Source organism: Battus philenor, unplaced genomic scaffold (genome assembly GCF_028537555.1).
Source record: "Battus philenor isolate CCGP_79_NKW_IND1 unplaced genomic scaffold, ilBatPhil1.0.hap1 SCAF_4, whole genome shotgun sequence".
NCBI classification, from domain to species: domain Eukaryota; kingdom Metazoa; phylum Arthropoda; class Insecta; order Lepidoptera; family Papilionidae; genus Battus; species Battus philenor.
Genome location: NW_027181704.1, coordinates 878,762 through 903,954, shown reverse-complemented (window position 1 = coordinate 903,954; position 25,193 = coordinate 878,762). Strand labels below are relative to the sequence as shown.

Sequence of the window (25,193 nt, the reverse complement as noted above, 5' to 3'; positions counted from 1 at the left end):
TTTTGACGAGATTATGTTGAATAATTTATTTTCAAAACGAAAATTGTGACAGTAAATTTAAAGAGATAAAAAACAGTAATGTCATATTGACGTTCGCAATTTATAAATGTCAGATAATGGAGGGGTTTTCAAAATACTTATTTATGTGAATGTAGGAATTATTTTAACAAAAATAGATAATAAAATGAACTTTCAAATTGATAATAATGTACACTGCAAAACAACTTCTACTCCAAAAAGGCGGCGACTTGGTACGCAAATAGTTGTAAGGGGAACTAATAACAAAAATACAGTCACTAATTGTAAATCGCCAGAGATAAAACATTTTTCGGAAAATATTGTAACTTTAGATGGCTGGGATTCTCCTCCATTACCATGTAATCAAGTAGAATATTTAAGTGATTCGGGTAATAATACCAATGACGATATTCATTGCGACCCTGATGTGATGGAATCGTGTTTTATAGCTGATGCTGAGACATCTAAATTACAAATGGAATGTGAAAATATACAATCTAGTCACGTAGAAAAGGAAATAAATGAAATATCTGATGACATGTTTTTATCAAGGTTGGAACAAAAATCGACTCAAAGTGATGAAGTAATTTTAACATCGAGATGTGAACAACATTTTATTGAAGAAATCAACGATGGATTCGAAGCAATTAATCAATCAATTATTGCAATCAAAGATGGTGACAATTTGTTCGAAACGAAAGACTCGTTTCTCCTTGAAGTTGATGATGTTTTAAGTCAGCCTAAACCCCATCATTGTAAAACAGATCATGGTATGAAATCAGAAGTTAGAAGTGAACTCAAAGTACCTAAAGATCATTTTTATCAATTGCCTATGATTACAAAGGGTTTATTTAAAACATATAGAAAAATAGAGAAGTTATATGGTTAGTACATTTTTTTTATTGGAGTAGAAATGCATGTAGTGATAATAATATATTTACATAGTATATAATAATAAATTTATACAATTTGTTTATTGAATATGAACTACTACTGTATCCCTCCCAAAATGAGCACAGTGCCTGTTGGTTGCAAAACTAGTCTGCAAAGACAAGACAAGAGATGTACTATTGTATCACTGATAATTATCAGCTCTATGGTTTATTACAAACTAGCCCAGGATAAAAGAAAAAACTAATTAAATACTTTATTACCTTGTAAATAGCTCCACATTTTTTAGACAGATCAAAAAAAAAAAAAGAATCACTCTACTTAAACAAAGTTATAAATTACAAGACTAAAATTAAACATATTTCAAACAAAAAACCTTAAATTAAAAAAAAAATATTGTACAACTAAGTCAAGCTAGTCAAATTTGAATATGGATGCACTCTTTTAAAAACACTTCAAATTTCATATGAAATTAAGGATTAAACCTAGTAGAGATGAGATTTCATAAGACAATGTCTTGTCTTGTCTCAGTGGGCTGGTTTCCAAAACCAAGCGGAACTGCATTCATTTTGCATCAGCATTGGCCTTAATCAAACCAAGCAAACTCCTTGACAAATCCCAGCAGACCCTTGATATTGCTGGTTATCTGAGATGAGTATCTCTGTAGGGTGCTGCTACCCCCGTACACTGAAGTAGTATAGGAGCAGTCTCATCCTCTTTCAGGCACGATCTGCACAAAGGACTGTCTGAAGCACTTAATGTAAATAGATGTTTGTTGAAAAGGCCATGACTGGTTAAGTTCCCTGTCACTAAGCATAGTCAGAGTTGCAACAGCAGGAGCAAGGTGTTAGCCTGCAGCTTATGGTAGACATTGCCTCTTTTGTTTGTCGGCACTTCTCATGGCTCGTCCATTGCTTACTGGGTTAACTCCAAGTATGCTCCACTACAATCATAAGATGATTTTAGTGCATCCTTGTTTAAGAAGCAATTCCCCATAAGCTCATGACCTAGTTAACATTGGAAGACACTTACTTCCATCTGGTTCATCGGTGGACTTTTTATTACTAACTGTCCCTTGCTTTGTGAGGCCTGGCACTGCCTGATACGGGTGTAATTTCCAAAATCAAAAAAAAAAAATTTGTGGCCAATCTTCTGAGCTATATCCAATCTCCTTCCCACCTGTCTTGTGTGGGGATTATAGTGCAAATCCCCCATAGATATCTATGGGGAGGCATATGCCTCGCAGTGGGTGTCTATAGACTGATATAATGATATATTTGTATTGCGGCAGTTTTCATACCTGTATGATACTTACGTCAGGGTATATATGTGTGTGTGTATGTTTATGTCAATAAAGAGAGCCAGTAATATTTAAAGACTTATGTAAACACAGTTGTATATACCTGTAAATAATGAAACATTTATTTATTCAGTACACCAGAGGATATTTACAATATTTATGTTTACCTCACAGACTGGCAGGAGGAATGCCTCAGTTTAGATGCAATTAACGAAAGGAGGAACTTGATTTATGCGTTGCCAACGAGCGGTGGTAAAACATTGGTTGCTGAAATATTGATGCTGCGTGAAGTTATAAATAGAAAACGCAATGCATTGTTCATTTTGCCCTTCGTTGCTATTGTACAAGAAAAGGTGGTTAATTATATGTTATATTTATTATTTTTCAGTTTAACAGAAATTACATATAAGCGTATTTTATATGTTATACAGGATGATTGGTTTTAGATGTAAAAACTTTAAAGGTATAGTTAATTTGCTGTCAATTAATGTATGTTATAACCTGACCATAAATTATTACATTTAAACAAATTTTACATATTAAAATTAATTATTTATTATCTCTACCTTTAGACTATGTTGCCAGAAGTCATAGGACTGTTGCATAAAATTAAAAAAAAAATTAACATATTTCAGAGCAATCGCTTTAGATTATGTAATTGGAAATAGGTGTGGTGATGACAAATGTGTTTTAAAGTTTTTAAATCTATTACCAATCACCCTGTATATATACAAATTAATATATAACAGGTTGTCAAATATCTCCCTTCCGCTTTTTTCCTCTTTATTCAATGCTTTATAAAAAGCGTTACAGTGATCGGATTTAGTTCAAATATGCGCCGTTTTGTTCGATAATCTGTTTCCATCTAGACGGCAACTTCATAATACCTCCCTCGTAGAAGCCCCCCTCCTTAATTGCGAAGAACTCGGACAGCCACTATTCACAAACCTCTTTTGAGTTCAACTTTACACCACCAAGGGCGTTCGCCATGGACAGGAACAGGTGGTAATCACTTGGCGCTATGTCCGGGCTATATGGTGGATGTGATAAAACCTCCCATCCGAGCCGTAGCTTCTGACGAGTCATCAACGAAGTGTGTGGTCTGGCGTTGTCCTGGTGGAACACTACACCCTTCCTGTTGGCCAATTCTGGACGCTTCTGGTCGATCGCCTGCTTCAAGCGGTCCAGTTGTTCGCAGTAGATGGTGGAATTAAGCGTCTGGCCATATGGGAGCAGCTCATAGTGGATGATTCCCTTCCAATCCCACCAAACACACAGCAAAACCTTCCTGGCCGTCAATCCCGGCTTGGCCACTGTTTGGAACGATTCACCGGCCTTCGACCACGACCGTTTTCGCTTGATATTGTCGTATGTGATCCATTTTTCGTCGCCAGTCACCATCCGCTTCAAGAATGGGTCGAGTTCGTTCCGTTTCAGCAGCATATCGCAGGCGTTGATTCGGTCCAGAAGGTTTTTTTGCGTCAAATCATGCGGCACCCAAACATCAAGCTTTTTTTTGTATTCAGCCTTCTGCAGATGGTTTAAAATGGTTTGGTGACTAACTAACGAAGGAAAATTTTAAAATAGCGCGAATTTCGGCGTTAGTGAACTCCATGTTTACACGTCTATAACTGTTGAACGCAATATCCAAACTAATCATGCATAGCGTCGTTTTGTAGGTTATGTCAAGACCTTTCAAATTATGTATAGTATTGCCAGATACGAGCTCTGTAGCGCTTTGTACATAGCCGCGAAATTCAAAAGACATAAAGGCGGAAGGGAGATATTTGACAACCGTTTATATATATATATATATATATATATATATATATACAGTGAGGATGTATAATGATGTCTATAAATAAAATGCCTGAAGAGGCAGACCTATTAAAGCATCATCAAGTTAATATTTATGACTTTGTATGTTCGGAATGTAGTCATATTTGAGAAGAGCCTTTAACATAATTGGGTTTTCACTCATAAGAAAAAATAAAGATATAGATTACTTATTGAAGTCTATTGTTAATAAATTTAAGTATCTATAGACTAAAAAGTAAAATTTAAAAATTAAAAATTAGTTATTTAAGTATAAGGTCTATAAAAATGTGTTTTTATTACAGATATGGTCGCTATCACCATTTGCGTTGCAGTTGAATTTCTTAGTGGAAGAATATGCTGCAGGCAAAGGTCATATACCACCAAAGAAGAGGCGTACGAAAAATAGCATATATATAGCGACCATTGAAAAAGGCCTCGCATTGGTTAGAAGTCTGATCGAATTAGACAGGTTGCATGAAATTGGACTTATTGTAGTAAGTAATTAAATGTATTTTTGAATAAATACAATGATTGCCTTTAAGAAATCTCTTTAAGTAATGAAACCTTCAATTGTACTTCTATATACACCAACACCTCGCTTTGCGTCGTTTCGTTTTGCGTTTTTTTCGAAGTTGCGTCGCTGCTTAATTAGTACTAATTTTTACTATGCGTCGTTAAATTTTCGAGGTTGCGTCGTTTTGGGTTCGAGTCTGTAATTTTTAAAAAAAAAATTTTTTCTTCTACAAGATGGCAACACTTTTGTTTCTAATAGCGTCATGCCATCAAAACTCGGGGATTCCGTTTCTAACTAAAAATCAAAGCAATTTTAATACAGTTTTATTTTCACTTTGTTTTGTTAATTTTTGAGTTCAGTTTCAATTACGTAGTGTGTTGTAATGTAATGTGTTGTGTTTTGTTTTAAAGAGAATAACAAATTTATATAAGTTTTTACGTGTTGTTTCTGTTTACAAAACAAGTTAACCACGAGCAAAGGGAGTTATTGGTGTAGTTCTAGTAATGTTTCCAAGTTTATAAGTTGGACATTAAGCTATATATATATATATATATATATATGTACTAAAAGCTATGTAGTAAATTAATTGGGAGATAGTGAAATTTTCAGCTCAGGAGTGTGTAACATTTTTAAGGTTAATCAAAAAAAAAAGTTCGCCGTTAGACAACCAACTGGTTTCGTTGGAAACGTGGGTCTTATCTTACAGGGGACTGCTACCCCTGATGATACAGGATAGAGGTGTTGCTGGAGTTTCTTTCGCCATTTTTTTCACCTATCGCGTTCCTCAAGGCGTCTTGAGATTATTGTAGACAATTGGGCTGTCAAGCTCAAGCCGAGGTCACCCTTGAGGGACCTTTGAGTCTAGTCCATGGAGCGTCCATGTGATCCAAGAGCTCTTTTATACTTACGCTACTTTAAGGTCATATGTTAATTTTTATAAGCAACCTTTCAAAGTCATCCAACGGAGTGTGCAAATATTTTTTGTAAGAAAAGGACCAATATTTAGCCACTTCCGCACATGCAGTGGTAGTCGTGCAACAAAGTGCACCGCCCGCCAGCCCGCTGATAAATGCGTATGCGGCAAACAATGCGAATTACACAACTGCCACCGTTAAATCTCTCAACACGTGTTTCACCCCTCCACGGGGCATCTTCTCGTGCGAGACTGGATTCTGTGTTTGGCACTTTGTTGCACGACTACCACTGCATGTGCGGAAGTGGCTAAATATTGATCCTTTTCTTATTTAGGATGCACTTCCGCAAGGTAACGCCTGATTCCATTAAATATATTTTTTTTTACATTATTATAATTTTTTTATGGGTCGATGAACTTCACCTTATTGGAGAAGAAGGTCGCGGTGGTACCCTGGAAACGTTACTGTCTACAGTCCTGTTTGTAAATAGTAAGTAATTTTTGGTAGTTTATGCAATTATTAATACATTGGTCTCATTAACCTATATATACGCTCAACTTTCCTGGTCACTAAGACCAAATTATAAGTAGACGTGGTGTGGTCAGGCCCGCCACTAGGTGAACCGAGGAAATAGTGTCACTTGAAGTCCCTAAGTGGATACCACGTGACTGATCATCATGGCGATCTTTTGAGGCGGCCTATGTCTTACGTTGTCATCTATATGCTGATATGGTGATGATTTAATAGTGATATCATTATTTATTGATTGAATGTGGTATATTTTTTGTATTTGTAATTTTTTTGTACACGTGAACTACCCTTTATAAATACTTTTATCTTTTCCTTACTATGGTTGTCTGTAAGAGATTGCCTTGTGTGTTAAGACCGCCCATTGTACTTTTCTGTATATTAATATAAAACTTATTAAATGTATCTTATCGTGTACAAAAAAATACAAATACAAAAAATATACCACAGTGTAAAGAATATTAAATAAATAAATAAATTTTTTTTTCAGAGACAATTCAAATAGTGGGAATGAGTGCTACTATAGGTAATATAAATGATATAGCCAAATTCCTCCAAGCAGACGTCTACCAGAGGCAGTTCAGGCCTGTAGAGCTCACGGAGTATGTGAAACTTGGTGATGTACTGCACCGAATAGTCTGGGGTGACAATACCATGGAGGTAATTCCGGACAGGCAGTTGAAATATGATGTAAGTTGACAGTTTGATTCCTTCGCGTTAAAAATGCCTGGATGATATTTTATGTATCAAAGTCTCGATTGTTCGATGTCATACATGCATTGGTTCTTTGCGAATTTTTCGCCAATAATTCAAATGATATCGTTCTGCAACATGATGGCTCCGTGCGACTTATGGTTATTCAGCAAACTTAAATGCTAACGTGGGGATGCCATTTTGAAACGATTGAGTAGATAAAAAGCTAAGGATCTTGGAGGTTTTACCGTAAAAAGAATATGCAAAAGTGAGTTGAACCAGGATTACTTTAATTAATATATGATGATAAATTCAATTACTTTTTTATTACAGAATTAAAATAGCCTGCTTTTATGTATATATAAGAGTGTGATTTCAACTGTAAGACGTTCACTGCTTACACTGGATATATATTTCCAACATGACAGATTGGAACAAGCGTCTTTCGATGACTCTAACAAAGTCATTTGTCGAATAAGTGAGTGGATGACTAACAATGTTTACCGGTCCGTCGTTTTCACTTCTGAACTTAAACAGCTCTAGAGATTATCAGGACACGCCTAAAGATATCTATTATAATCGCCACGTATGGCAGGTGAACGATCGTGTGGTATTTTAGTAGAGGGCGTTGCTGCGCATCCTTTGGAAACTTGTTTGTGAGCAATGGTAATCCTATATAATTGATGCACAGCGCGTGAATTATATAAAATTGTATTCATAATCGAACCCGCGATCTACATTCTCAAGTCTCAATCCTCTGCCGTTGGGCTACCACTACTAGATATTATTAATAGAGATTGCATATTCGTATGGTTTTAATGAAGTACTCGCGTGCTGGTTGAAGGTACAAATGGCAGTTGTAATTTATATTGGCACCGGTAGTAACTCGCGTGTTAGAAAGTGGCCGATAATATTGCAAGTTTCAAGTGGCAGCTATAGGCATTGGCGTCGGTAGTAATTCGGCAGATAATATATGAAGGTTCAAGTGGCGTAATAGATAAAAATGTTATGGTGCACAGTATACAGAGGCGGCTACGAACCTGGATCCTGACCGTCTAGGCGGGCTGGTGGCGGAGGTGGTTCCGGCAGCCTCATGTCTGGTTTTCTGCCCAACCAAGAAGAACTGCGAGAACGTGGCCTCCCTGCTCTGCAAAATGCAGAGGAAGTGAGATATTCTTCTATTTGTAATCTATTTAGTAGCATATAGGAAGTTGTTATAAGGTATAGGCCTCCTCCAAATATGGTGTAACATAACTCCTGAAGATGCCCCGTGGAGGGGTGAAACACGCGTTGAGTGATTTAACGGTGGCAGTTGTGTAATTCGCATTGTTTGACGCATGCGCATTTATCAGCGGGCTGGCGGGCGGTGCACTTTGTTGCACGACTACCACTGCATGTACGGAAGTGGCTAAATATTGGTCCTTTTCTTACATCGCCACTTTGACCATACCGTACATTAATTGGCAGTGAATTAATAACACATTGACTCACTAAAAGTTTTTACACATATAACCTTCTCACAAGAAGGACAAGCCTATTTTTCTGTTTAGTACATTGAGACCAACATATTGGTTTTTTTCTGCACTATATATTGATAACTTAGTTAAGTTTTTTTTTTAATTTTATTGGCCTTTGTATTTAAGAGCCTATCGTTCCCTCTGGCATGAGATACGTTACATTTCTGATAAATAAGTTAAGCTTTCTTTTTTTATTTCTATACTTCTTCTTTCACAATACCTATTATGCCTTCCTTTTGTATATCTCATATTCTATCTCTATCCTCATTGGCGAATCTTCTTCCATACATCGACTTTCTTCCCTCGTATACAATGATCATAATTTTACTTTAATGTCACAGATTTTTAGGACTCATATTTAATAGTACGTTTTATTTTTAGTTTTACGATTAGAGTTAAAAACCATTTATTTTAAAAAAATATATTCATTATTATGTCTGTATTGATTTTTATATGATTTTTATCAGTTTCATTTCCTGCAAGTCTTACTGACTTTTGGATCTAGGGTTGAGTCCACATAGTCAAGGTCGCTGAAAGTCGTTGGATGTGGGTAGCGCTGAACCGGTCACCATGGAGAAATCTGGAGGGAGGCTTATGCCTTGGATTTGGTGTCTATCAGCTGATATGATGATGTATGTACAGGGAAATGTTGTCACACCGCGTGGCAGAGCGCGCGGAGCTATCCCGAGCGCTGCGGGCAGAGGGGGGCGGAGCCCTAGCGCACAGCGTGCGCTGCGGCGTCGCCTATCATCACGCCGGCTTATCCAGCGACGAGCGGAACCTTCTAGAAACTGCTTTTCGGTGAGAATTTTTATTTTTGATCGCCGACAAATTTGACAATATTACACATTAAAAATTAAGTAGACTCTCCGAAATCTTAAAACTACATTAAAAAAAATTCATATACGTGTTTATTTCTTTGCTTTGAGCTTAATTTTTATTTATTTCTATTGCGCACTTTATTATAATTTTTACATACTGCAAGAAAGTCATCAGGGGGACTATCCTGCAACTGTCTATTTTAACTTACATATTACAAGCATTAATATATCTTATAATTTTCGGTACCTCTCCCTGCAAAAGGCTTTATTTTATTGCAGGCGCGACAGACGAACACATACATTATTTGGAGAGTACCAGAAAAACTGACTTTTTTTCGTAATTTTATTTAATATTAGTAAAAATGATAATATTTGTTACGATATCTTTTGATTTAGATCTAAATTTTAAAATCGATTCTGTGACAAGTAAAAGAATCGATTATTCAATACTATCGTTTTATCTAAAAATCGATTTCATATCGATGTTCTTTCAATGGATTTGTTTACCATAAACGAAAGATAATTGATACATGGGTTACGGGTCAGGTCTGGAGTGGTGTCGGTGTTATGCTGCACGTCCACCTTGGCTGCTGGTGTGAACCTTCCAGCGCGTCGCGTGATAGTGCGTGCCCCACTAGTGGGCCGACAGTTCATGTCGCTTGGTGCCTACAGGCAGATGGTGGGACGAGCTGGACGTGCCGGAGTCACCGATGCTGGTCAGTGATTTTTTTACGTAGTTTATACCAGACTCTAGGTTACCCAGAGAACAATGGAGAAGGCTATGCTTGGAACTTGACTACGAGATCGTAAATGAGGAGTTGTAGCCTGAAGAATTGCTTGTCTGTGTGGCAGTGGATGAGGCACATGGCACGCCTTTAAGGATCTAGAACGCAGGCCGCTTCGATCAGGTCTTATTGGAATTCTTAAGAAAGGTCCTATCTCCAGCAGTGGACTTCCTAATTATGTTGATGTCATACTTAATTTCTCTCTTGTGTAATAACGTCTGTGTACGTATATTTAATTAAAATTGAGGCCATGGCCAAAATAATACATGAATATTTTATGTTTAGATAATATCTTTCCTTAAGTTCTTAACCCTTTCCACTCCAACGTCGAGTGTCACTCGACACTGATTTTGTTCCACAAGCTCCACTGTCGAGTGATACTCGACATAGTGTGATACTTCTTTTTGCGGAAAATTATTTTAAAACAGGAAAGATTTTTGTTACTAAAATGTTTGAATCACGAATGAATGAAACATATTCTAGAATCGCAAGATACTATAATACAATTAAATTTTATCGATGCTACATAACAGCCTTGGAGTGGAAAGGGTTAAGTAAGAAAGGGACTAATATATAGCTACTTCCGCTATGTAGCAGTAGTCGTGCAATAAAGTGCACGTCAGCCCGCTGATAAATGCGCGTGCGGTAAACAATGCGAAACACAACTACCACCGTTAATTCACTCTACACGTGTTTCACCCCTCCACGGGGCATCTTCAGGAGTTACACCGAACAGTGCAAAACACAGAGTAAGCTGGTATAGTTAGATCATGGTTGCACAGACTTATTAAGACTAGGGGCCACTCGGGCAAATCAAAAGTAATTAAAATTTTTTGGTTTTATTCTGGAATAGAATTTTTCGAATGTACGTGAGTATTATTTTTGCTGTCAACGGGCCACCAGTATTCGACCGGCGGGCCGCGGTCTGTGCATCCATGAGTTGGATATTGTATTGGTAACACTAGTTGCAATATATTTGCCATGTTTAAAAATTCTAGGTTCAACACACTATGTATTATAATCTTGCCGTCAAATGTCATTAGCCTTCTCCGCAAATCTGCATGATGCCAGGTCTTGCGCCGCCCGCATCTAGCGACTTTCCACGACCTTGACTTAGTAGTCGTTTCATCTAATGGGGGGATACCCACGCCGCGTCTAATGGCTCATGGACGCTACTCGAGAACCTATAGGCCCCAACGGCCGTCGCTTGCCTCTGCGATGTATCTCACCTTCTCGAACTCCTCATTTCTCATTGGATCTTGCTGCAAAACACCGATCAAACTCTATTATTCAGTATCATCAATTTTCCCGTCGCCAGGGGAAAGCATTGTAATATGCGGAGCTCGAGAGTGGGAGAGCCTGCGCGGCGTATTAAGCGGTGGGCTTCCACCAGCTCGTAGTGTACTGGGCGGAGCCCTACCCGCGTTGCTGCTAAGTGGCGCCGCCCTACGCCTGGCACAAGACCGTCCGGGACTTCGCCGAATGCTTCGCACCACTCTACTTGCAGTCACACACGAACACACGTAAAAACAGCCTTGCACATTGATGAGTTCATATACCACTCACCCACCATGTTCATATGGTGATGTATGAACATGGTGGGTGATGATAGACGTAAAAACTTTAAACGGGTGAATCTATAGCTAATTTGCTGTCAATAATTACATGGTAAATCCTATCGATGAACCATAGTTTGAGAGAAATTAAATAACGTAATAATATTGTAACAAAAAGCGATTTATAAATTTCAAATTATTCCATCTAACATATAAAATTCTCGTGCCACGGTGTTCAAACTTGAACTCCTCCGAAACGGCTTGACCGATTTTTACCAAATTTTATATGCGTATTCAGTAAGTCTGAGAATCGGCTACTATCTATCTTCCATACCCCTAAGTGGTAAGGGTGGTCCACCCCTTAACTTTTTTATTTTTTAGACAATTTTTTTAATTTTTTTTCTTTTATTATGATACAGCATACAAAAATGCATACAACCCTAAATTTTCACCCCTCTACGATTAACTCTTATTTTTATTTGTTAATTAAAAACTTTAATTTTTTTTGCAAAACAACGTTTGCGGGATCAGCTAGTATTTAAATATTTTATTGTTTACTGACTGTTCCTGCAGAATACTAGTAAAAATCACGAGTGATCATCTTGTCTAGGGTGATTGGAAGGTGTAAAGCTTTTTATTGACAAATGAGGTATACATTTACTTATTTAAGCTTTTATATTTATAAACAAACATCCTGTATAGTCAAGTACACAATTATAAGTTCACGCGTCGCTGTAGCAAAAAAACAGTCACGTTCACGACAGTATTTCAACATCTATCGAATAATCATAAACAAAACCAAAACAAAATACATTTTAACAGATTTATCCAAAATTACATATATAATCATATAAATATTGTTTATTGACAGTGTAGATATCAAGCAATGCTGCGATGATGCAATACGCTCGTTACTAAGGAGCGGTGCGCTGGAGGTTGCGCCCGGGGGTGCTCGAGCTGCTTCCGAAGATGTGTGCTACGTGCACGACGACAGCCAGCTGATGGTCACCAGACTTGGGAGAGCCGCCATAAAAGGTAACATCGTTATAAACTATAAAGTCCGTCATAAAAAGGACCACAGTCATAAAAGTTACCACAGTCATCAACGGTACCGCAGTCATCAACGATACCGCAGTCATAAACGGTACCAGAGTCATAAACGGTACCAAAGTCATAAACGGTACTACAGTCATAAACGGTACCGCAGTCAAAAACGGTACTGCAGTCATAAACGGTACCACAGTCATAAACGGTACCACAGTCATCAACGGTACCACAGTCATCAACGGTACCACAGTCATCAACGGTACCACAGTCATCAACGGTACCACAGTCATCAACGGTACCACAGTCATCAACAGTACCACAGTCATAAACGGTACCGCAATCATAAACGGTTCATTGTCACGAAAAGTACTACTGTATCGAAAATTATAAGAGTTATGGGAAGTGCTACCGTCATAAAGGGTACCACCATCACTGTCGGTATCAGTGGCATTAAAGTTGCCACCGCTATATAAATACGAATTAGTTAGAAGTTCCACGGCTATGGTACCTTTTGCTACCGCATTACGGTAACAACGTCATGTTATACTTGAGGGTAGTTGTGAAACTTTAATTCACGATGTATTAAAGACTAAGAAGCTTTGTATGAAATCCTCATATAAAATCAGGATGTCTTGTATGTATGATATATTTTTTTATTTATCCAATTGTACTTACTGCACCAGGTTCCTGAATAGTTTAATTTTTTTACCATTTAATTGCCATATCCTACCTTAGCCGTTCATAAATTCTTACGCCCTCCTATGAAACATGTTATTTATTGTTACGTACTTTGGGTTCTGACTCGGAAAGAAACACCACTGTTTTACAAGGAGTACTTTATTCACAAATCCAATGGTCACCTTACTTTATAGTATTAAGTATACTTCCACTTCCAAACTACGCTTCTAAATCGCTCAAGAAATCACTGTCCAAATAACTTACCAAATAGTTACTTTGTATCACTGATCGTAGATCTTAATCTTGTAACTCGAAAAACAACACTAAACTGTCGACACGGGTAGTACCTATTTATACTACGGAAAAGGTTCTAGTAAGTTCGAGATAGTACTCGGTTAAAATTGAAAAAAAAAGCGAAAGGATTAAACTCGTATCGAGTCCACTATCAAATTGCCCCCCCGAGGAACGCGGATCCCACGCCGAGAGAGATACACTAGACTTAAATAAAATTGAGATCCTAACGCTGTGGTGGTTAAAGTTACAACTTCAAGAAGAATTACAATAATATTCGACTTCCTTCCAAAGTTATTTCATAATAATAAATTGATTTTAGAACGCAGTCAAGTAGACACTTATTTCCAGGGTGCATGGATCTCAACGTGGCGAAGCAGTTCTTGTCGGACTTGGAAGTGGCATCCAGGTCCTTGGTGTTGATGGGCAGCCTCCATCTGCTGTACTTGGTGACGCCGCATGACGCGTCCGGTATCAAGCCGGACTACAGGCATTATCATTCGCTGGTAACACCTAATATCATCCTTCATAGGCCTCCACCAATAATTGTCATGATGACCCGTCCCCGCGATGTTAACCGTGTTGTTGATCTACTTGAGGGGGGGGGGGGGGTTACCTACGCCGAGTCTACCGGCTTGTGGTCGACTCGAGTGCCTTTCGTACCTTGAATGATACAAACTTTTCCTCTTTTCTTCTCTTTTCTTACACACAGACACACACATACACACACACACACACACACACACACACACACACACACACACACACACACACACACACACACACACACACACACACACACATATATATGGTTTTTTTTTTTTTTTTATAGAGGTTTAAAAATACCTTTACGTATCATAGGGCCTGATGTTGGTGCCCCGTATGTCGGACTCGATCTAGATCAATACCGACTAAAAACAATCCTCTCTCTTCGGTATCCCTGGTCCCCACGGCATGGCCGTTAGGCATTACTTCGCGGGGGGGATTTAGCCGCAGCTTTCTCTGATAGAGTGGCTGTTCAGGCCAACTTCCTCCGCTCTTGCTCTATTTTACGCAACTCCTTTAGCACCGTCGTACAGTACGCGCTCGTAAGTTCCCAGGCCGAAGGCGAGGATAGCATTGTAGCTATCAGAGTTTCAGGATAGATTTTGCATCCTACACCTTCTTCCCAAGACCTCCTGGCTTCGTTAAATCGGGGGCAGACGAAAAAGACATGCTCTGCATCTTCAATCATTCCGACACAATTAGGACAGTCAGGGGAATCTTCGTATTTGAACCTATGGAGATACGCTCGATAACAGCCGTGGCCGGATATCATCTGAGTCAGGTAGTAGTTCAACTCTCCATGATCTCGGTTCACCCATGACTCTAGGTTTGGTATAAGCTTACGCGTCCATTTTCCTTTCGTCGACTTATCCCAGGACGATTGCCACTGTTGCAAGCTTTTCAGTCTTCCCCGAATTCTAAGTTCAGCTGAAGTTGGGTCTGATTTGCTTTTTTTGCTACGGTACAGATCAGTTCTTTCGTCTGCAAGAAGCGCAACAGGAACCATACCTGCTATCACGCATGCTGCATCCTCCGATACTGTACGAAAGGCGCTAGCTACCCGTAGAGTGCTGACTCTATAAACAGAGGCGATTTTCCGTCGGGACTCCTGTTTGCTCAGTGCGTCGGACCATATGGGTACTCCGTACATAAGCACTGACGTAGTCACCGACGCTAATAACTTCCTTCTGTTTTGCTTGGGACCTCCGACATTAGGCATGAGTCGGCAGAGTTTAGCTGTCACCAGAGACGCTTTCGCTGCTGCTCTCTCAGCCTGATCTTTGAAGTTTAGCCTATGGTCGATCATTACTCCTAGGTACCGTATAGCTGGTTGAGTTGCGATTTCACAGCTGCCGACATTGAGTGTGATGGTCTCCGCAACTCTCCTGCCAGTAATGAGCACTGCTTCCGTCTTCTGCTCAGCCAGTTCTAGTCCGACTGACCTCATCCACAGGGTGATTACTTGGAAGGATCTTTCAAATGCCCACTTCACTTCCTCCACGTGTTTCGCTACTATAACGACTGCTAGATCATCAGCGAATGCGACGAGTTTAGTTTCGCTGGGTAGATGTTTCTTTAGGAGTCCATCGTACATAGCGTTCCACAAAAGTGGCCCTAGTACTGACCCCTGTGGGACGCCTCCGGTGACTTTGTACTCCTCCGTCCCGATTTCCGTAGTGTATATGAGGACCCTATCAGAGAAGTAACTAGCGACTATTTTACGTAGGTATAGAGGTACATTCAGTGAGCTAAGTGCCCCCATGATAACCTCCCATTTTGCTGAGTTAAAGGCGTTTTTAATGTCCAAGGTGGCAACCAGGCAGTATTTTATCGAGCCTCTCTTCCATCTTTTCCCAGACACTGCTAGTTTTGCTATATTGACTACTTGCTCTATAGCGTCTAGCGTAGACCGGCCTTTTCTGAACCCATACTGTGAGTTAGCTAGGTGGGGTTCAACTGCTGCTTCGATCCTGCTGTGGATAATACGTTCTAGTATTTTCCCCGCAGTATCCAGCATACAGAGGGGCCGGTATGACGATGGCTCGTCTGGTGGCTTCTTACCTTTAGGGAGAAGTACCAGTCTCTGTCGTTTCCACGCGGTAGGAAAGGTGCCTTCCAGTAAGCAGCTATTGTAGGCCTCCAAGAAGACTCCTGGTGTTGCTACAATAGCTTGCTTAAGAGCTACGTTGGGGATCCCATCCGGTCCCGGAGCTTTGTTGTTTCCAACCCTACCGCATGCTACCATTAGCTCCTTCTCGGTAATAGGGGGGATTTCATTCGGATCCACAATCCCTAGTTGAAAGGAGGATTTTGGTTGCGTGGGGAACAGAGCTCTGACAATTCTTCCCAGTAGAATAGGACAAGTGGGCGTTGTATTCTCATGTCTCAGTTGTTTAACTACAACCTGGTACGGCTTGCCCCATGGATTCTTTTCAACCTCTTCCAACAATATTTTCCACGCGTTTCTCTTGCTCTCTTTAATGGATTTATTTAATTTTAATCGCGCTTCCTTATATTTGTCGTAGAGCTGCTCGAATTGTGGTGTTTTCCGAGCCCGTTGGGAGGTTCTACGCGCCTTAACACATATTTTCCTAAGCTCAGCAATGTTATCATTCCACGAGTACACCGGTGGGGTTCGGTTGTTGTTGCGTCGCCTTGGCATTGTTGCATCGCAGGCCTCGGTCAGCCTCCTTATGATTTCAACCGCCTTTTCACTGGCACTTTTGGAAAGCAGTGGTCGATCCTCGAGTGCTATCTTGAACAGGCCGGGATCATACATGCTAGTCCTCCAACCCACTGAGCCAGTTCTTGTGTGTGGTACTCTATTTGTATTAGGCTTACATGATACCTCCCCGTATATGGCACAGTGGTCGCTAGCGGTGTAAGTATCCGAGATCTCCCAACTGTTATTTCCTCTTGCCAGTGTACTGCTGACGAAAGTGAGATCCACAATTGAGCTCGCCTCGCCTCTTGTGAACGTGGGTTTATCGCCTGTATTAAGTAAGGCGACGTCCAACAGTGACATCGCTTCCAGAAGCTGGCAACCTCTAGTGTTAGTAGCTTTACTACCCCAGTCCACTGCCCAAGCGTTAAAATCTCCAGCTATAGCTACCGGGGAGTACATTCGGGCATCCTCCACTAATTTGGCCAGGAACCGGACGAACTCATCGTGTGTTAGGCTAGATGGTGCATAGCAACTGTAGAAATGTACTCCATTAAATTTGGCTCTTACAAATCCAGAACAATTATTTTGATTACCCTGGAGAGGTTTAGTGCCACATGCCCAAATGACAGCTTTTCCTTCCTTATCGGTGATCCAGTTTAGGCCACTGATGTGCTTATAGGGTTCCGAAATTAGTACTATGTCTAATTTTAGCTCCCGTACAGTCTGCATGAGTAGGTCTTGGGCAACCTCACAATGATTAAGATTAATTTGTAGTACCTTGATCATTTTTGAGGCTGTCTTAACATCTGTAGTGCCTTTTTAAATACAGGGCAATGACCACATCCTGCAATGTGAGCACAGTCTTCGGAATTCCTAATGTCAACACAGAGGACACATCGGGCTTCCTTACCGCACTCTTTGGCTTTGTGGCCTATTTCCCCACATTTGATGCAGCTCTTCGATCTGTCATGTTTGTTGCTGCATTTGTTTGCAACGTGACCATAGTGCCGGCACCTGAAGCATTTTATAGGCCTTTGAGTAGCTCTTATTCTACAATTGACCCAACCTATCTTGATGTTTTGCCGCTCTGTTAAGGTTCTTGCCAGTTCAGCTGCTACTCTAATAGAAGCCGTAAGTGTTCCTCCGTATGCTTTGCGAAGGGACTTGACACAGTGTTCAGAAATTTGGCTTCCTCCGCCAGTTATTTTCTGTAGGGCTTCTACGATTTCAGGCACTGTCGTGGTTTCGTCTAGGTCCTTAATCTCTAATTCCTGTTCAGGTACTTTGCATACTACCGTAGCATCTTTTCCAAGAACTGTGGAAATGGTGTTTCTTATCTCCTGCGTTTTATCTTTTTGATTTTTCGCTAGGATAAGAAGCATATCGCCCGTAGCCGTCCTTCTAATTTTATCAACACATTTGCCTATATGATCCGCGGAAGCATCTTTTTTGACCCGCTTAAGGATCTCGGCGTACTGATCCTTCTGGCTTGGGCGAATGATAAGAGCACTCGGACGCGTTGCTAATTTTTTCTTGGGTTGCTTTTTCTTTTTTACCTCTTTCCACTCCGAGTGATCGTGTGGAAGTGGCGGCTTTGGCTTCAGCTCTGGCCTTACCGTAACTGCTAAGTCCGTTGTATTAGCTTTTCGCAGTTTCGGTGCCTGGCTGATCTCCAAGGGTGAAGAGCGTTCCGTCCTTTTGACTTTTCGCGTTTTTCGGCTCTTCGGTGTTGCCGATTTGCTTTCTTCTTCGGTTTCTTTTACAGTCGTGTCCGAATACAATCTGTATAGAGACGGTGACGTTTGCACTTCTCCTACAGATGTGGTGGCGTTTGATTTTCCGACGCTTCCAATTTCCCTGGTGATCTTTGCAAACGATGTACCTAGCGCGGCCACATGTTTGCGGATCTCTCCATGAACGTTTAATTTGCCCTTTATGTACTCCGCCAGGGCAGTGATTGTATTTTCGTGGAGCTGTAATGCCTTCTTCAGCTCCATATTACTTTCATTTTCGTTTGTTTTTTTTATTAATTTATCCATGCTGTTCCCACGAGAACCTAGGGAAATATACAGTCCGCTTCGGCAGAGCCCCGGTTACCGAAGTAAGGCCACTTAAGTACGCCTGAGGTGGGACCTGGTACCCTCAGGGGAGCGCTTGCGACGACCATTCCCTGTCGCCTTCCAGTCCTGGGCACGCTAGACCACTGACATCGGGTTGTGTTTTGTCCGCGAGGGCTATTTTATTTCACCCCTACCCTGTTTCGCAAATTGCGACTCTCGGGCTTTCCCCTATCCGCAACCTTGGGGACGCGCCACGTAGCAGTACACCTCAGCCCGTGGACATATATATGGGTGTGTGTCTGTGTGTGTGTGTGTGTACAGGGAATGGCTATAGATTATTTTTCATCACTGTTAAAAGTTTTTAATTAGAATGCGATAGGGTAATAATTTCTGGCAGCATAAAGTCTACAGGAACGGATAAAAAATAATTAATAAAAAAAATTAATGTCTTAATACGAAATTTAAAAACGACTTTTTCTACAATATTATCATTGTGGTATTTATACAATATGTACCTTATATCAATTGACAGACAATGAGCTATATTCATCTATTTAAAGAGTTTAAACACATAACCAACCTGTATATAGTTGTAATTATTTATTTTAATTTAGTACGACAAACTAGATGATGAAGGAATCCAAACCGCGAAAGTCCTGGGCATCACTGAGAAAACTGCCATTCGGATGATGACGGGAAAGACTATAACGGTAATTTGATTCATTTTTCTAATATTCCTCATTATAGATGGAGAAATATCATCATCAGTGTATTTTAACAGTGATGACAGCTTTGCCGATATCACATATTGATTCGGTGATTTTAATGCTAGACCTGATCATTTGCGAAGGGCTCAAGAAGCCTTAAGGTCACCTAGAGGGCAAAGCACGGATTTTCTAGTAACTCTAAGAATTATTCGTCTGAAGTGGCAGTGATGGTTTAGCCATTTGGTTACATTTCCAGCCATTTTCAAATTGATCACATAAGACTGCCACTTGTGGTCGTATAATCACACTTTGTGCATTAATTAGGATTGCTGCTGCGATAGCTAACCAGCCTACCAAATGTGGTGATCATGGTAAATCCAGATCATCATGATCTTTTGGTGGAGGCCTGTCTTGCAGTAGGTGTTGAAAACGTTTATTATTACTACATTATCAGCAAATAAACAACCTTTAAAACTTTGACATCGATTTTACATCATCCTTTATGTATATTGTCCAACAGGATGTGCCGGAGAAAGTCCTGTGTCGTTTCTACATTGCCTTGATGCTCCATGACCTGTGGAAGCAGTTGCCTTTCCCAGATGTCGCAGATAAGTAAGTTTTGATTTAATCACCTGTGTTACCAGTAATTCATCACCATTTCAGCTGCGAGAAGTCCACTGTTGGACACGGGCTTGCTTTATAGTTTTTCAGTAACACAGGTTGTTAAGTTAGGGGAAAAGGTAGAGGGAGCAAGTGTCGCCTCCTTCATGGGAGACGACAGCCTGCGCCTATCATTCCTGGAATTCAGCAGAAAAGTAGGGAAGACTGGAGTAAAAGGAAACCAGACTGAGGAATAGAGGAGTATTAACACAGAACTAAATATTTAATGGAATCATGCGTTATTTTGAGGAAGTCCATCCTAAGTAAGAAAAGGGCCAATATTTGGCCACTTCAGCACTCTGTGTTTGGCACTAATCGGTGTAACGTAACTCCTGAGGATGCCCCGTGGAGAGGTGAAACACGTGTTGAGTGATTTAACGGTGGCAGTTGTGTAATTCGCATTGTTTGCCGCATACGCATTTATCAGCGGGCTGGCGGGCGGTGCACTTTGTTGCACGACTACCACTGCATGTGCGGAAGTGGCTAAATATTGGTCCTTTTCTTACTTACAGAGCTAAATAGTAAAATAAAAAAGAAACGTAAAAAAATTAAATAAATACAAGGAGTCTGTGATAAAAAATAATCTAAGAAAATTAATGTGTAGAACTGTGATCTGGAAATGTAGATGAAGGAAGAAAGAAGATTTGCAAGTGAAGAACAAAAGATCACGTGAAGCGTAAAAGGAATGAATAAGAGATAACGTGAAGGACGAAAGAGAATGTGATATAAAAATTGAAAAACTTTTTTACCAGAATTTGTAACGTCCTGCAGAAGACAGGGGGAACAAGAGGCCATACGCAAAACAAGGGCAAAACAAGGGTCATTTAGATTAAAAAAAAATAACACCAGGTGGGAACGGCCTGCATCCAGCCTTCCTTACAAGGGCATACAAGTCTACTTAATAAAAAAATACCAAGTTTTAAAGGGTCTTGATTTGAACGATCTCATAGTTCCCCGGGAAGTTACTGGAACAAAGAGGAGAGGAACTCTTTGGAGCAGGTCTATGCCTTGTGAATGTCTATCAGCTAATGATGATGAAAGTAGATTTTAAAGTGATGATCTTTATTTAAGGGCTCTCTAATTTAAAGGAAAATACAGGGTGATTGTTTATAATTCTAAAAGGTTTCAAGGGTTGAATGTACAGCAGATTTGCTGTCATTTAATATATAATACAACCTATCCAAAAATGAACGGTTTCAGAAACAATAAATAGCTTAATGATAATATAGTTAGAAAAAGAGATTTTTAAATTAAAATCATTACATATTACAATTAATTATTTTAAACTACCTGTTTCATTCGTTACATCCAAATAGAAAAAATAAATCAATGTCATATATTTCAAAGTGATCATTTTATAAGGGTGATTAGAAATAGGTGTAAAACATAATTCGTTTTGTTGATAAATAAGCTTTTTTTATTTAATGGAATCAGGTGTTACCTCGTGGAAGTCCATCCTAAGTAAGAAAAGGACCAATATATTGTTGCATGACTACCACTGCATGTGTGGGGTGGCTGAATATTGGTCCTTTTCTTACTGATAAATGAACTATATATTCACCCCAAGTTTTCAAGTATTAATACCCTTTTCCAACCATTCAGTATATATATATATATATACTCAATGACTTTAGGCGTCTCCAATAGATGGCGCTGGGAGATGATTACCTCGCGCTATCGTTTAACAACGGGTAATCATATACACACATATACACAGATGAGATATGAAGGCGTTATTGATATATGAGAGTTATCTATACCGGCAGGTATTGCATATCCCGGGGTATGGTGCAAGCGGTGATGTCGTCGGCATCCTCGTTGGCCGCGTGTGCCGTGCGTCTATGCGAGGAGTTGGAGCTGTGGACCTTCCGCGCTCTGTTCGGCGAGCTGGCTCCTCGCCTGCAGCACTGCGCCTCCCCTCAGCTGCAGCAGCTAATGGAACTGCCCGCCGTGCGCAAGGTGATAAATACCATCTACATTCATCGTCACTGCAAGGTATAGGCCTCCCCCAAAAATCGTCCCGATTTTCCGGTTTTTCGCTGCTGCAACTGACGCCGTCAAATCACTCAACACGTGTTTCACCCCTCCACGGGTAATCTTCAGGAGTTATGTTACACCGATTAGTGCCAAACACAGAGTACAGAATGACTGACGGTGGCAGTTGTGTAATTCGCATTGTTTGCCGCATACGCATTTATCAACGGGCTGGTGGGCGGTGTACTTTGTTGCACGACTACCATTGCATGTGCGGAAGTGGCTAAATATTGGTCCTTTTCTTACTTTGAGCAATTCCTCAAGCGTCCAAGAACTTGGTTCTCATAATTACATGACGTTATTTCAATAATAAATGGCGCCATTATTTTTTCCCATTAGGGAGGGGATATTCTCACTCTCCAACTCCAACTCGCAATCCGACCTTTCTTTTTCGATTACGGTAACATCTAGTCATATATGGCTTTTGACCTGCTTGCAGTGTTTACACAAAATTTGTTTTTAATATACGGATTGAGATATTTTATTGCAGGCCAGGGCGATGCAGCTGATGCGTGCCGGCTACAAGCGAATCGAGGACCTAGCGAAAGCGACCCCTGAAGATCTGGTCTCATCCATCGATCACCTGTCACGAACTGCCGCCAACCATCTCATCAGCGCTGCCAGGGTAACTTATCCCACTATTTTCAGTACAGTTCGGCGATTCCCATATGTGAGGAATATTTAGGCTCATATTCAGAGTTTTCGTCTCTTCTTCTTCGCTTCCTCATGACTGAAGGTTTTGGCCGAGAACGTCAGTTTCCGATACCATTTTTATACGGGCTGTTCTATTTTGTGAAAGTTTTAAGAAGCCATGCATGGTGATGGTACTTTTGAAATTGCATCAGTTCAGAGAGTTGGTGACTTTTCTCTGAACTTCAACCTTCCACACTGCAGTGTGACCAAAGTAATAAATAGAGTATTTTATTCCTTCGAAAGTAGACTGGTTAGTCGTGTCTCTCTTCTGAGCTCTTTGAGGATGTACCAATTAGTGAGACTTGGGTTCGCAGGTCGTGGCTTCGATTCCCGGTTACAATCTTATATAACTTACTACTAACAAGTTTCTAGACAGCAGCGACCTCTACATACTAATATACCACTCTGCTTTCACCAACACCTGCCAAGTGTGATGATTATGCCTTGGAGTAGATGTCTCTGGATTGTAACATATATATACATATACATATTTGAATGTATATTACATAAATGTCGCCACTTTTTTTAGGTGCATAGCAAAGTTTATTTGTAAAAATAAGTATTTATTGAATATTGTGATGTGGAAAAACGTTTATTGAATAATTAACATAATTTGTGCCCGGAAAATGAATAATGCGCCTACGTGCGGTTGCGCATTGTTCTCTAGTTCAAATCCGACTCCCAGAGAACTGCAACGGCCGCGGGCGCACGTGCTGCGCCTTGGCTACCTGCCAAGGCGCAAGCAAGAGCGCCTATAGTGCACGCCGTGCGAGTGAGCGAGACGAGTGGGCGAGACGAGCAAACGGTTGAGCGTTGTGACGACGTCCGCGGGAACTTTCACATATGGCGGCTTTTTATGTAGCAATATTATTACAATATTTAATTTAAGTTGACGGCTTAACTCATATATATCTTTAGTGTCATTGTACTTTCAGATGATGCTCATTGAGAAGGTGGAGAACCTGCGGGCGGAGGCCGAGGACGTCATGGACGAACTGAAAGTCAAGTGAATAGCACTCTGCCAGAAATGACTACAACGCCAATGTCTAGGGCAGGATACAGTTTTATTCCATAATCAAGTGACCAGACTGCCATAAACAAATTAAGTAAAATCATATCATGCCTCATGTTTTTTTTCTGTTCATCATTATAATTGTTAACGATTTTAAAATCTTTTTGATTAAATCGGTAATTTGATATATTTTTCTCATCAAAATTAATAAATAATTAATGTAATTAACACGTTGAGTGCCACGCGGTTTTACAACGATTTTCTTGCGAAGTGTATTACTTGTAAATATGTATTTTTTTGTTGCAAATGTTTAAACACATTAAGGTTCTAGTTTCTTATTGTTGTGTAAAAACAGGTTGTAACATTTTGATCAAATAGATTGTAACATTTTGATCAAACTAGTTATGACATTCGATCAAATAGGTTGTAACATTTTGACCAAACACATTGTAACATTTTGTATATTTGCAAGGAGTAACAATTTCCATGCAACAGTTTTATTTAAAAATGATCAAGTAAATTGTTATTAAAATTCCACATTAAATAAATATTAAATGAACTTCATATATATTTTAGATTGCAATTTAGAACAGTTATTTTACACAATTTAAAAATTATTTTCAAATTTAATATTGTCAGTCAAAGATGTATTAGTCGTTGATGTCTGACGCGGCCTGGATGGAAATATTTTTTAGTCACTGATGACTGACGCGGTATGAAAGCAAAAATGTGTCAGTCACTGATGACCGACGCGGCCTTTACGAACAGCTCGGTGTCAGTCATGGGTGCCTGACGCAACCTGATCGAAAAGCTGTGTCAGTCACTGATGACTGACGCGGTATGAAAGCAAAAATGTGTAGTTATTGATGACCGACGCGGTCTTTACGAACAGCTCGGTGTCAGTCATGGGTGCCTGACGCTACGTAATCGAAAAGCTGTGTCAGCCACTGATGACTGACGCGGTATGAAAGGAAAAATGTGTAGTTATTGATGACCGACGCGGTCTTAACGAACAGCTCTGTGTCAGTCATGGGTGCCTGACGCAACATGATCGAAAAGCTATGTCAGTCACTGATGACTGACGCGGTATGAAAGCAAAAATGTGTAGTTATTGATGACCGATGCGGTCTTAACGAATAGCTCGGTGTCAGTCACGGGTACCTGATGCAACCTGATCGAAAAGCTGTGTCAGTCACTGATGACTGACGCGGTATGAAAGCAAAAATGTGTAGTTATTGATGACCGACGCGGTCTTAACGAACAGCTCGGTGTCAGTCATGGGTGCCTGACGCAACATGATCGAAAAGCTGTGTTAGTTACTGATGACTGACGCAGTATGAAAGCAAAAATGTGTAGTTATTGATGACCGATGCGGTCTTAACGAATAGCTCGGTGTCAGTCACGGGTACCTGATGCAACCTGATCGAAAAGCTGTGTCAGTCACT

The 25,193-nt window shown here is 40.1% G+C and overlaps 1 protein-coding gene across 1 annotated transcript; it reads left to right on the top strand.

Annotated features, from left to right (window-relative positions):
• Positions 1-180: 180 nt before the first annotated feature.
• Positions 181-23,746, top strand: mus301 (mutagen-sensitive 301). Its single transcript, XM_068771925.1, has 16 exons — positions 181-902; positions 2,384-2,562; positions 4,330-4,520; positions 5,862-5,944; positions 6,474-6,673; positions 7,696-7,841; positions 8,836-8,994; positions 9,561-9,730; positions 11,118-11,322; positions 12,227-12,390; positions 13,723-13,877; positions 19,257-19,352; positions 19,870-19,961; positions 21,776-21,968; positions 22,534-22,668; positions 23,672-23,746. The coding sequence occupies exons 1-16, from the start codon at positions 185-187 to the stop codon at positions 23,744-23,746; spliced, it is 2,961 nt and encodes a 986-aa protein (XP_068628026.1). The 5' UTR covers positions 181-184.
• Positions 23,747-25,193: the final 1,447 nt, after the last annotated feature.